Source organism: the organism of the source record quoted next, unplaced genomic scaffold, assembly GCF_019419815.1.
Source record: "Pyrus x bretschneideri cultivar Hongxiangsu unplaced genomic scaffold, Pyrus_bretschneideri_v1 Contig109, whole genome shotgun sequence".
Classification (NCBI taxonomy): domain Eukaryota; kingdom Viridiplantae; phylum Streptophyta; class Magnoliopsida; order Rosales; family Rosaceae; genus Pyrus; species Pyrus x bretschneideri.
Window position 1 is genome coordinate 706253 of NW_025999401.1, and position 14260 is coordinate 720512.

The window sequence follows — 14260 nt, forward strand, 5'->3', positions numbered from 1 at the left end:
CCATCTGGCCAGCCCTTAGTTGGAGATGGCCTAAGCTGGACTAATTTAGTGAAGCGTTTGGTTCAGTGTCAAAATTTTTTTTTTATAATTAGTTATTCCTTTTTTTTTTCTTCTAGAAACCCTTTTTCTAGTGCTCTGTCTTCTTTGCCTCTCCATTCCCCCTTTTTTCTACATCCGTAACCTCAATCCTCTTTGCCTCTTGATTTTTTCCTTCATCAAGCTTGGCCTGAACATCTGTTGCTTTCCTGGAATCCGTTTATAAAAAATCAACCGATGAAACACCTTTCAAAATCCCATTTCCTTTCATGCAATTCCCCAGTTCTTACTAATTTCCATTCCATTTTCTTTCCTTTCTTTCTCTCAATTTTCTCACCAACTAAACACCTTTCAAAATCCCCAATTCCAAATAATTGCACCTTGTCTGGCGTACCGGATTCAGATCATAGTCCACTAAAAGAGACAGAGTCGAAAATTGAATTCTAGTGACGGAGCGTGACTGATGGGGGAAAAATCAGCAAAAGCGGGGTGGTTGGTAAGTGAGAATATTAAGGGTGTTTTTGAGAGAGAGAGAGAGAGAGAGTGATGTGTATATGTGCGAGATTTGAGATGCCAAAAGACCCAGATGGTGGAAGAGCCCAAATCATCGACCCAGATGAAAAAAAATCCTTATTTTCAAGGATTGTGATCTTGTAAGTTCGAACGAGGCACAAGGTTTGGATGAGCCAAACGAAGCAGTGCAAGGGTCATAACAGCCTTGGGATATTTGGGGGGTTTGGCTAGTGAGAGAGTCAGTCGGAGTGAGTTCGACTTAATCTCATTAAACCTAATCTTTCATCCTAACAAACATGGGATTGCAATAATAGCTAAGCCAATCCAGTCCAAGGAGAGTTAGTGAGCCCAAGCAAACGCACCCTTAAGGACTTAAAAGGGAATCTTTGTGTCTCTGAATGTATATTGTCTCTAATGAGAGAGTCCTTATAGTCGAATCCCTAAGTTTGAGGTTTTTACATTTTTATGTGATAATTTGATTAGGTGCACATTTTTTTGAATTAATTTAACATTACGTTCTTGTAAAATATTTTTGTGAACATTTTAACCAAAAATAATTCAAATTCTGACACCAATTGTTTTCTTCACGAAAACGTAACTGGAATGAGCGAATTGAGTATAGGAGATGAAGTTGTGGTAAGTTTTGGTTAGATAATTTGGTATTTATAGGAATGATGAGAGAATAACATTAGAGAGTAACCGAAATTGGAATTGTTAATCTTTCAACAGAAGCAATATAAAAAGAGAAGAAAAAAAATTTGAAAACAAACATAGGAGAGTAACCTAAATGAAACAGATATTTAATTGGAACCGTTGATCTTTCAATGGTAAAAAATTTGAAAAGCAAGAATCAATCTGGACCCTGTATTTTAAACAATTGCAAAAAAAAAAAAAAAAAAAAAAAAAAAAAAAGACAAGGCCATGTGACTGGACCCAAGCCTACTTTTCTACTTAAATTGTCATATTGGGTCCACCATTTCAGTCCCTATATTTGGATACATACACCAAGTATCCGGCGAGTCCCTATACTTTAGGGACTCACTTTCTGATCCATTGGAGATTCATTTATCCCTATATTTGTTTTATATTCATTTTATGCGGTGGTTATCCATATATAAAGACTCCACTAGAGATGCTCTAATATCACAACAATCTTTGTATTTTTTTAAGAAAACCTCGACCATACGAGGTGAATTTTATTGAATAAAAAAAGAAAGTTACACATTTTTAGGAGGAACATAAATCTTACCTCGCTTGAAAAAAAAAAAGGGGGGGGGGTGGGAGAACTTCTCCAAAACAAGGCCTAAAATATAGAATACAAACAAGCTTGGAAACACCTAAACACATAATGTTAGACAATCTGTAAGAAAATCAGAATCCAGTAGAGCTAACTTGTAAGCTGGGATGCATACTGATTTGAAAATCGAAAACCATAAGCTAAGAAAATCAGAATCCAGTGAAGCTAGAATCGCCGATGTTGGTGAATCATTCCACACCAAGGTTGAGGAGCCAAGATCATGTTAGCAAAGCTTTTCGAGACATCATTTTCTTCCTGGTAAATGTGAGAGCAATAAAAAGTCATCATCAGGATTCCAGATGTGAGCCAAATAAGTTAACTATTGTGTACAAAGAGGCCATGGAGGGACAAAGTCATCCGAGCAAAGACAAACGAGGACACTAGAAGAACCACATTCCAATCAAAAAGTTTGTCAACCCCTATGATAAGCAAAATAAACATCAAGAATAGTTGATAATTATTCCGCAAAACCGGAATTGTTATGGCCAATACCTTGGCAAAAACCACCAAAAAATTGATTATGCGAATCCCTAAAAACTCGCCCACAAGTAGAATTCCCTTTAGCCAAACCATCAATGTTAAGCTTAACCCAAGGATACCAAGGCGGAGACTAAAGCACAATAACAAGAGCTTTACAAAGGATAGGTTGGATATCCAAAGATGAAATTATTCGAATACCAAACTATAAGAGTATCCGGGGATAAACTTCCCAACATGAATGAGCTCGGACATAATAAATATGCATAGGTGGTGTAAAGAAACTGGTCTATCCTAAAAATAGACTTATTTCATGCTTTCCAAATAGTAACAACAGTAAAAAGGCTCGCAAAAATTTAGAGATTGTGTAACAGATAAGAGAAAGGCTTATGCACGAAAGTATCCCAAAATATTGCCAAAAAACCAAAAATGGGCAAGGAAATACCAAATTGACAAGCCAAACATGTCCAAATTTGCTTTGATAAAGGACAACGAAAGCAAAGATGAGTATCAGATTCCTCAGAACCATTACACAAGCGACAAACAGATGCCAAACAAATACCTCGTTGTTGAAGTGCAGCCTTAGTGGGAAGTAAGTATGGGCAATGGTTATGGTGAGCGGGTAACCACGGTTATTTACTCTTAACCATTTAAGCTCTTACTTGCATAACCGTTTACCCGTTGAGTAATTGCATAAACGGGTATACCCATACCCATAATCATTTTATAAACGATTAACTATTTAACCGTTTACCCCGTTGGAGTCAGTGTTAAACCGACGAAACTATTTTGGCGGAGATGAGAAAGGGGGCATCGGGGAGAGAGAGGAGTGAGGTTGGGAGAGGTCGAAATGTTTATAGGGTTTTTAATTTTAAACTTCCAAAATTTTACAAATATTAAAACAAATGGTTAAATGGGTACCTATTTGTAACCGCGGTTAATACTCATAATCATCCATTTATATTTCACAAATAAATGGTTTTATCCATAACCGTTTGTTTATTTTGTTACAATCCTATTGGAATAGGAATGTGATTGTGTAAATCCTAGTAAATATAAGAATTTATCTTATATTCCTATTAGGAGTAGATTACCTATTAAATGTTGTAATCCTAAAGGGTAAAGAATTAACCTTCCCTACTACTATAAATAAAAGCACAATGGGGTGGAATAACACACATCCACAATTACACTCTCTCTCCTTCTCTCTCTATGCCGCACCCTCTTTCTCTTTCTAGCCTCCATAATTGTTCAGTAAATTATACCTACAATATATTTATTTATTTATATGGTTACTCATAACTGTAACCGTAAATTAATAAGCGGGTACCTATACCCACGGATATTTTGTCCATCCCTCATATGAAGTTTGTCATGAGACAACCGTCAAACCAAAATAGAGAGTCGTGGAGGGATGAAAGAATGCCATTTAACTTTAGCCTAAGCGCAATCAAAATGTTTACTTCAAAGAAGCTCATGCCCAAAAGAAAATTAAAATTGCCCCAGTAGAGGAGGATAGTTACTTTTGTCATCTTCCACTGTTAAAAGGAGAGGAAGTATTACAGGAGAAATGACGGGAAATAAAGGATTGATAATCAAATCCTCCAACTATATTTATCAAACCAAAAGAAAACTGACATTCCATAACCAATAAACCAACGACTATGATTATTTAAATAAGATAAAGCACGCTTCAAACCATACCACACTAAAAATCACAAGTAGACATCTTTTATTTTCTTTTCCATATGGTGCAAGAGGAACACGTTGACGTGCAAAAAAACCCCACAAAAATGAAGATTGTGGAGGGCAACAACATCGAGATGACAAATAAAGAGATTCGTCTAGTTGAGTTAAGTAAGTTTAGAACTCTGCTCAGAGCTTCTTCTACAAGACAAAATAAAAGTGGAGAAAATAAATCTTCCTAATGCACAACAACAAATCATAGTATAATTAGTAGTAGAATCACACGATATAAGTCATATTTTTATCATGTTTGCGACGCGGCTTTTCATGCTGCGATATTAATACTGATCACGGTGAAATATAACGTTCTATTTCTACCTAATCTGGCATGTGGTGTTGTTGTGGTGTCTCTCTCATTTAAATTCACGTGACAATTGATTAACAACTCTCTAGATGATTTATTTTGACAAATTCGTGTGTGTCTAACAGAAATAACGAAGATTGATCTTGTACGCATAGATAACTGTTGTAACAGAAAAGTAAAGAAAAGCTAACTACCTGTATACTACGTACCCATCCCAGATAATAAGTAAATCATTCAAGCACATATGGAATGGCTCTTAAAGGTGACTTTGAATTGACCACTTGACCTACAATAATATTGGATAAATAAGTTACCAATTAAGTTACGAAAAAATATTGAATGGGTTAATTGTACCTAGCTTTCTTCCAAACTGTGCAGAATTATATGGAAAATAGGCCAATTTTGATGACCTCGTGGACTTCCATCTACGAAATAAGCCAACTGTGTGTACAATGCACGCATATAATTCATAACATCTAGGCACGCATAAACACGCGTTTAAGTAGTATATAAACAGTTGCTTACTGAGTTTCTTTTCATCAAATCAGAGAGATTATATTGGTTCTTCTCCAAAATTGAGAATTCTTTAAGTTTTTGATATATATATAGTGAAAAAATTGGGTTGTAAAAGAAGAGAAACAATGAGTAAAATCATGTGTGGCAGTTCCCTTCTAAGGTTGTCAATATTAGCATGGATGTTGGCAATGGCCACAGCACAAGTTGCGTCTTCACATAACTACGCAGATGCATTGTCAAAGTGTCTTTTGTTTTTTGAAGGCCAAAGGTCGGGAAAGTTACCACCTTCACAACGAATCACTTGGAGGAAAGATTCTGCTCTAAAGGATGGCTCTGATGCTGGTGTAAGTCTCTCTCTCTCTCTCTCTCTCTCTCTCTCTCTCTCTCTCTCTCTCTGAGTTAATCAATTAATCGCAATACATTGTCCGAAACAGATACTTGTTGACTATTTAGTCTACAAAAGTCAACAATCATCATAAATTTTGGAAAAATAAAAAAAAAAAAACAATAACCATAAATTAATGACTTGCTTGGTTGTGCTTTTAGAATGGCTAAAAACGATTTAAGCTATAAAAAGTCCTTTTAGCAGTGTTCGACAAAAATAAATTGTAATTACTTTAATTACGGTTTATTGAAAGTACTTTTAAATGATTTATACATAAGCATCTACTATAGCTTCATCAAATTAGGTGTTTCTCTAAGAAGCAAGGAATCGAGAACACAGAAAAGAAGAAGTAAGCAAGGATCAACTAGCCCTTTAGTTAATTTGATTCTCGATTTTCAGGTGTTTGCTTAAGAATTTTGAGAAACTCACATTTTTATTTTGATGAAATGATTCTCATGCCCATGTTTTAATTAGTGAACAAACAGCACTCAAGAATCAGAATGATTCAAATTTCCTATTCCCTATGAGTAAACGTGCTTAATTTCATGAACCACTCAAGAGTACGTGGAAGCGCTTAGAGTTTGATAAAGGTTTTGTATCAAGTACTACCTAAATGCATGACATATATATGCTCTTTTTCCATCCAAAGATGGATCTTGTAGGAGGTTACTATGATGCCGGTGACAATGTGAAGTTCAACTTTCCCATGGCATTCACTACAACAATGTTGTCATGGAGCGTTCTAGAGTTTGGACAATCAATGGGCCCGGAGCTTCCATTTGCTTTGGAAGCTATAAGATGGGGGACAGATTATTTGCTTAAATCCACAAATGTACCTGATTCTGTTGTTGGCGTTGTTGGTGACCCCAATAGCGACCACACTTGTTGGGAAAGACCTGAAGACATGGACACCCCTCGAACCTCTTATGTAGTAACTAAAGAAAAGCCAGGCTCAGAGGTTTCAGCTGAGATTGCAGCTGCACTCGCAGCTTCTTCCATGGTGTTTAAAGATTCGGACAGATTCTACTCGGCTTTGCTTCTTAACCGGTCTATTCAGGTATACAGTATTTTCTTTCTAGACTTGTAAATGTATTGTGAGTCAATTAATCTGTCTCGTATATCCAGACAACAATCAATCTGATGATTCTGATCGAGATTCACTGTCTCATAATAAAAAATTCCAAGCATTAGATAGCATTCTACTTATGTTTTGTGCTATGTATATTGAAACTTTTTAGGTTAATAAATTTTCTTTGTATGGTTATTAATCAGGTGTTTGAATTCGCGGATACGTATAGGGGGTCTTACAATGACAGTATTGGTGAAGGAGCATGCCCATTTTACTGCGACTTCAGTGGCTACATGGTATATAACTGATTGATCATGGGACCTTATAATTTGCTTTCCAAATTTAATTACATGTCAAAAATTTTGATACAGTGTCGTGTTAAATAAACTTTTTTCAGCATAAACAATTATGTGCGACTAATAAAACAATTGTTGCAGGATGAACTGCTCTGGGGAGCTGCGTGGTTATACAAGGTAACCAAGGCACCATATTACTGGGACTATGTCCTAGCTAACATACACTACTTGGAGTCCACTGTAATAAGAAAGGTTAATGGCGGTCCGTACTTAACTGGTTCTGTCACTGAATTTGGATGGGATTCAAAGCATTCTGGCATCAACATACTTGTTTCTCAGGTCAGTTTTCAGTTAACACCATTTTCTTCATCTCTTCTCTTTTGATCAACCTACGTTAGGTTTTCAATCCAGCTAAATTTTCTTTTCTTTTATTTACTTTGTTTGCAGTGGGCGATGACTGATCCCAGCATTTCTAATCCCTTTATTCCCAAGGCGGACGAGTTAGTATGCTCTATTTTGCCTGAATCACCTGCTCCAAAATCAGTCACATTTTCACCAGGTAGTTTCCTATAATTGACCCAACTATTTATGTCATTAGTTTTCCAAAATGTGAATCACTATCGTAAAGTATTGAAAATATGTTAATGACGAAAAATGTTAGTCACACTCTTACTTTGTCACTGTACATTTATTTATGTGCGTATTTTGAAATAGTAAAACTAATGAATTTATAAATAAAATTTTCAGCATTTATGCATATCACACACACACCTGCGTAAAAGATCGGTACGTATTTCCCTATCTTGATATACTAATTTTCTACTTTCATATATATATATATATATATATATATATATATCAGGTGGGCTATTGTTCAAACCTGGAGGAAGTAACCTGCAACATTCAACATCCTTATCATTTCTTCTTTTAGTTTATGCTGGCTACATGAAAGCTGCCAACAAAGTTGTGAACTGTGGCAACAATGTTATTATCACTCCAGATAGGCTGGTGAATTTCACCAAAGGACAGGTACATATACGTCTCCATATTTGTCAAAATGTCCGGTCTAAATTTACAGTCTAGCAACATATGTGTAAGTCCGGCCGCAACATATATCATCATCTGTATGCGCGAACAATCCTATTAGATTTTTAATTGTTACATTATAATTTGTGGCTGAAGTTAATTGGTAATTTTAATGCAGGTTGATTATATACTAGGAAGCAACCCATTGGAGATGTCATACATGGTTGGATTTGGGCCAAAGTTCCCTCAGAAAATACATCACCGGGGATCAGTGATACCTTCCATGGATAAGCACCCACAACACATGCAGTGCCATGAAGGAGACTTGTATTTCAAAAGCACCGATCCAAACCCTAATTTATTAATAGGTGCAGTTGTGGGAGGGCCTGCTGAGAATGATACATTTCAAGACTCTCGATATAATGTTCCACAATCGGAGCCAACCACATATATCAATGCACCTTTTGTGGGTGTATTGGCTTACTTCAAAGTTTGAGCTTTCCTAATTTTGTGTAGGACAATTTGGAGGAAGTGACTATTAGCCATCCTAAACAATTCATCATTAGAAAGATCAAGAGTATGAGTTGATGTAGTTCCTTATCATTTGTCAAATATTATTAGAACCTACATAAAGAATGTGATGATCCTTTAGAATTATTATTTACCTTCTAGTAAAAAAATTGATCCTTTCTTCTATCTGTTTTTTTATACAAAGGTTATGTGGTCGTTCTGTCCTCCTACTATTGTTTGTACAAATAAATAAAATTTAGTGTTGTAGGAAATTAAGAACTTATTCAGCATAGCAAGAGGCTTGTAGCTCAGTGAATCAAAAGTATTGTTAACTCTTGTATCTTAATTCCCGAGTTTGATTGCTCCACTCTGATATCTCGTTTGTTTAAGAAAAGACTTTATCACTTTAAACAAAACTAGAAAGAAAACAATTCACGAGTTATACTTAGTATAAACACCCATCCAGATAATGCCATCCACCTCAGCTTTGGGATGACTTAATCCAATAAAGACATTACCAGCCAAGTTTAACGTTAATTATGTATCTAATAAGCAACTGCCATGCCCATATAATGATAGCAGATCTTGGTCCATTGAGTCCAAGAAGGTAAGAACTCCAACCTGTCCAATGCTTCTTCGGCCAAATACGATATACAAGTGGGACTTGCACTATGAGCAAGCTGTGCGAAAAACCGCTTCTTTTTTCCAGTTTCACACCAACTTGGGTGAAATGGGGTTCTAGCGGGAAACCATGGATTTTTTAGTTTTCACCATTGGTTACTACTCGAGCCACTGGAATGGAATGAGATAAGAATCTATGTGAACATGGCTACAGGCTCCTTGCTTGCATGTTTGGATTTACCAACCGCCACACTAACTTCATTGCACATGGAAAATGGGCCTGCAAAGACCACAATGTGTGCGTGTGCGTTTGTGTGTGTGTGTGTAAAAATGCAATAGTATTCCGCTTTTCTCACACAATCATATATAGTCTTGGCTAAGTTTCAGAACTTGTTTCCATGGGCAGTGTCCATGGCTCTTTTGGTTCCAGCCATGGGCAACAAAAGCGCCATTGGCCGAGAAAGCCGTGAGCAATGATTGGGACGATGCACACGCAACGCTTTATGGTGACATGGGTGGATCAGGAACCATGAGTAAGTGAAAGAATTTTTATTTTATTCACTGGTTTCATATAACACCTCTCTCTCACGATAGTAATGAACCCATTTAGTGCCATACGTATGAGAGGAATGTATATATAACCGGCACATACAAAATTTTTGTTTCCGATACATGGATAGTTTTAACTTGATCTATTTCTTGTACTTTAAACAGAAGGCGCATATGGATATACAGTGATCTTTGCCAAGAAGGCTATGACTCGGAGACAACAGCTGTAGAGTACTATTCAACGACGGGCTCGTTTGCGGTGCTTGTTTCGAGGTAATGTGCGTCGATCATCCACAATGGTGTCCTCCTAATGTTGGGACTATCAAACTTACAGCAAACAACTTACGCTGCTTTCGCCCTTACTTCTTGTTTTAACCCTTCAACAACTAATGTTGAAGAGAGAGAGCGGGAGAGACGGCCAAAATTGGCTATATTAACATATCATTTAGGAATTTATAGTTATATGTAATCGACTGCATAGATTCTTGCTCTTTAACTACACAAATTACATCAAGAACTTCATAACAACACTCACCGCAAACGATGAGTGGAGATGGCGTCTCCAGTCACAAATCACCAACATATTCTTCTGCAGAGCAGAATCTTCCGTTCAGAACTCACTCCGATATGAAGGCCCTATCAACTTGGCAGCTCGCATATACCCAGCCACAACAAGTAGAATGTAATCATGGAAAGGAAGGACCACACTGAAACGTGAATGGATCCTATCTCAGTGAAAAACTTTCGGTAAACCCGATAAATTAGAGCAGATTTTCCCAAACATTCAAGAAGTATCACGGGGTAGTGTCCTGCAATTGGTTCAAAAGAATTTCTGACCCGTCATCTGCTTTCTCATCATCATCCTCATTAACAATAGTTTTATCATTAACATCATCAGTTAAGCCAAGAAATGATGCATACAACTTATTTTTTAGCTGTCCTGACTGCCTCAAAAGTCCCATGAAAACCTCTTTGCTTACCGAATCAGATTCTTGCTCACAAAGTTCGAGGAAGGCAGAAACATTTACCGGCTTTGCCCTCCAACTCTTTGATCCCTCAGCAGAAAAAGCTTCTTTCCAGCAGGATAATGCCTCAGAAATTCTCTTCTCTTCCATATGCCCTTCAGCGAGGGACTCCCATGTACTCGAGTTGGGTTTTCCTCCTACATCAACCATGTGGTCATAGAAACTTTGGGCAGAATCAAAATCCCCTTCTTTAATATAAAACACTATAAAAAGATTTGCAATTCTAGGGTCGTATGTTGACTTAACCGTCAGCCATTCCTCATAAAGCTTCTCAGCCCCTTCAACATCACCTAATCTGAGCAGAGAAGACATTATCGCATGGTAACCCAAATTCGGAATGCTGGGAAAAATTGCTTTGTATACATTCCACACCCGATAAGCATCCTCTTTCTTGCCAACACTGCCGTAAAGACTTAAAAGATAATGATAAGGTATCCGATCCCGACCTGTGATTCTACTCTCAACCTTCCTCAGGCAAGCTTCGGCTTTGTCAAGCTTCCCCATCTTGATGTACATTGTAGCCATTGTGCTGAATGTGGTCCAGTTGGGATTAATGGTTCTGTCCACTTTCATCTTTTCAAAAACCTCTTCCATCCGTTCTGCAGATCCTTGGGATCCACGAGACGATAACCAGATATTGTAGGAGTATATATCTAGCTGGATGTTTTTCTCTATCATTTCAGAAATAATCGAATCAACTTTATCATAGTCTTTGAGATTCATATAGAGTGTCATCATCACATTAAATGGAAGAGATTGCAATGCATGACCTTTAGTTCTCATTTTATCCAGTAATGCTTCTGCCTTCTCTTTCATTCTAGCCCAAACATAGGCATTGAGTAGAGCCCCATATATTCTCCTGTCCTTTAATGTATCTGGCAGGCTCAGGAAGTAATTTTCAGCGCTAGCAACTCCCCGAACTTTAGCAAATAAATCTAGTTGAATTGCAGCATCACTAGTGGATATTCTAAACCTGTCTCCCCTGTTGCTCATCCAATCATACACCTGCAGGGTGCATGAAAAATTCAGAACCGATAATACAACATGCCATATTGTCTCTCCAATACGACATGCCATCTTGCCTCTCCAATTCAAAAAATACAGCAAATCAGGTGAAATTTACTACTTTACCACTTCTATCCTCAGACTTCTCCACTCCATGTCATTCAGTAATAAAATCTTACTCTCTCTCGCTTTGGTTCATATGAGTCAAAACCTTCCGTATGGTCATAGAGCCCTTATGATATAAATCAATTTAGAATCCAGGTTACATTTTCATTTGTATGTATTGGCTTACTATAAGGTGACAAACAAAAATTACTAAAAGTTTCAAGACATTGTAAGAGTTGGCCTGTAACGAAAACATCCTTTCAGAGATTATTCCATTTCGCAATCACAGTATACAGATACTTGATGATTTGTCATTTTATACGAACATGCATAATGCATTCCAATATAAGCAATCTCAAGACATCTTGAGAGAATCAGCAGTTGTGACATCTAAAAATCTCATTGTTCCTTCAGCTAACAGACTCGGAATAGGCCTTTAAACTGTATCGGTTGCTTAACACTTTAGGCCAAGAGTTTCCAAATACCGATACTATAACCTAGAGAAACATATGAACTGCATTACCTAAACCAATGCATGATTGTACCGAGACATGAGAAACAAGACTTTCAGACCAATCAATTTAAATAGTAAATTTGATTTTTCACTTACCTATCAATAAAAGTACACTCAGAAACACCAAATTGAAAAACCCAATGTCGAATTTACCCAGGAGCATAAAGACACAGATTCAACTGAAGCATTTCCCAGCAAAACTATGAATGACCCACTAATCAAAACACCCTAAACCCACAAAATAACAGCACAAAATACAAATTTTCAGTATAAATTTCACTTCTTTTACCTCAAGAGCTCTGTCATAGCGCTTGTACTTCCGCAATTCCTTGACCACTCTACAAAGCTCCCACTTGGTGAGCTTCCTGCCCTCCTTCTCCCACTGGTTCAACACGTCAGCAGACCGCACTTCGGGGTCCTCCGTGAGCGATATTTTCCGGTAAATGGCGTTCCATTTGACCATGGGCCTCCGCTCGTAGTCCACGGTGCCATAGTTGTGGACTTGGGATATGGAGCAGAAGATGGCGGGGAGTTTTAGAAAATTTATGGAACCGGGCAGGGTCCGAGTTGGGATTTTGCATGGGAGGGGGCGGGAGTAGGAGAGGGAGGAGGAGAGGATGGCGTTGTGGTGGTGGTGGACGGAAGTGTGGGGAAGCATTTTGTTTGGTGGAGGAGAGTTTATCGTTAAATTTATAGACTAAATTTATTACGGAGATTAAATTTTACAAACCAATAGAAATGGGGTGAGAGAGGGAGAGGAAGTTTGTGAAAATACTTCATGGCCCTATTATTTTCATTTCCTCTTTCTTCTTTTATTTTTTTTCTTTTCCTAAAAATAAATTTATTTATAGTAGAAGTCTAAACTCTCTAAGTAATGATTTATTTTATTTTTTCATACAAAAAATTTTTACTCCAAAGAGTGGACGAATAAACTCACTCTTCATGAGATTCAAACATAAAAATACTACTAAAGTATAGTAGTAATTTGCAATTCTAAAGTAATTTTAAGATTACCACTTAGTACTACGGTCTAATAGTACTCATCTTCATTTGTAAGTGAGATGTCTTAGATTCGATTATCTCCAAAGGCAAAGTTGAATCACATTATTACTAGCTCATCTTAAAGCTAAGTTCACCTTCCCTCCTTAGTATAAATAATATTTTTTGAAGTAATTTTAAAATTACAAAATTTGAGTTCAATTTAATAACCCCAGAACCAAGAGGTTTTCTATGATAAGGATGTCATATTTTTTCAAAAAATAGAAAAGGACTGTCCACATCTTTCTTTTAAGGCTACCCATAATGCATTTTAATTATCAAAACAATCTATATTTTAGGTTTCTTTCGATAATCATCACATAAAATTTTCAAGGCAAATTAATTAGTCATTTTAAATTTTTGAGAAATTATAATTTATTGGATAAAATAAAATGAAACTGTGGATAATCAAACGTAAAGGGGAATGCTAGCAACCTTCTCGTTTGGACATTTTCGTTTAACTTTTCCATCTCTCTATCTCATCTTGCAATGTTGCTTAATGATCATAATTGTCTACTTTTTAGATCACTACTTAAAATCCTCAATGTTGTTGCAGTCCTATTGGATTAGGAATGTGATTGTGTAAATCCTAGTGTATCTAGGAGTATCTTGTATATTCCCTTTAGTAGTTTAATTCTTATTAAAGACATAATCTTATTAGGGTAAGGTTTCTACCAATCCTACTACTATAAATAAAAGCATAAGGGGGTGATGCAATACACACTTCAGAATTACATATCTCTCTTTTCTCTCTGTTGTCGTCGACCCCTCTCCTTCTCTGCCCTTTATACAGTTCAGTCAAATAGGCCTACAATACTTTATCAACACGCTTTTGCTAGAAGCTAAGGAACTGAAGGATCGTAAGAGGAGGATCTCTTCTACAAATTCAAAGGCTTTCAATTGTTTTCTGCCAATCAGGTTCTTCTAAAATAAATTAAGATATTTGAAAAAACTTTGAAGCATGAAAACATTCCCCATGATGCATGAACTCCCTATATTTATAGTTTCCTTTCAATTATATATATTGTATATATGCATATATATTTTGTCAATATATACTTGTTCATACAACATGCAATTATGATATGTGGAATTTGTGAGTCCAAGTATCGAAATTAATTTAAAAGCAATTAGGGTTTTTAACCCTAGAATTCGAGAAAAAAAAGCTAGGATTTTTTGCGGCTGAGCCGCGACATCACTGCCGCGCCACCGTCAATACCACCACCGC

At 36.7% G+C, this 14260-nt stretch overlaps 2 protein-coding genes across 2 annotated transcripts; one reads left to right on the plus strand and one right to left on the minus strand.

The window, feature by feature from the left end:
- Positions 1–5061: 5061 nt before the first annotated feature.
- On the plus strand, positions 5062–9575 carry LOC103964215 (endoglucanase 4-like). The gene is made up of 9 exons (XM_009377125.3): positions 5062–5233; positions 5924–6331; positions 6547–6639; positions 6781–6978; positions 7087–7198; positions 7502–7668; positions 7844–8155; positions 9203–9329; positions 9511–9575. The coding sequence occupies exons 1-9, from the start codon at positions 5069–5071 to the stop codon at positions 9573–9575; spliced, it is 1647 nt and encodes a 548-aa protein (XP_009375400.3). The 5' UTR covers positions 5062–5068.
- A 564-nt stretch (positions 9576–10139) lies between these two features.
- LOC103964191 (pentatricopeptide repeat-containing protein At1g02150) lies at positions 10140–12726 on the minus strand. Its single transcript, XM_009377091.3, has 2 exons — positions 12284–12726; positions 10140–11375 (listed from the first exon to the last, which is right to left on the minus strand). The coding sequence occupies exons 1-2, from the start codon at positions 12650–12652 to the stop codon at positions 10140–10142; spliced, it is 1605 nt and encodes a 534-aa protein (XP_009375366.2). The 5' UTR covers positions 12653–12726.
- Positions 12727–14260: the final 1534 nt, after the last annotated feature.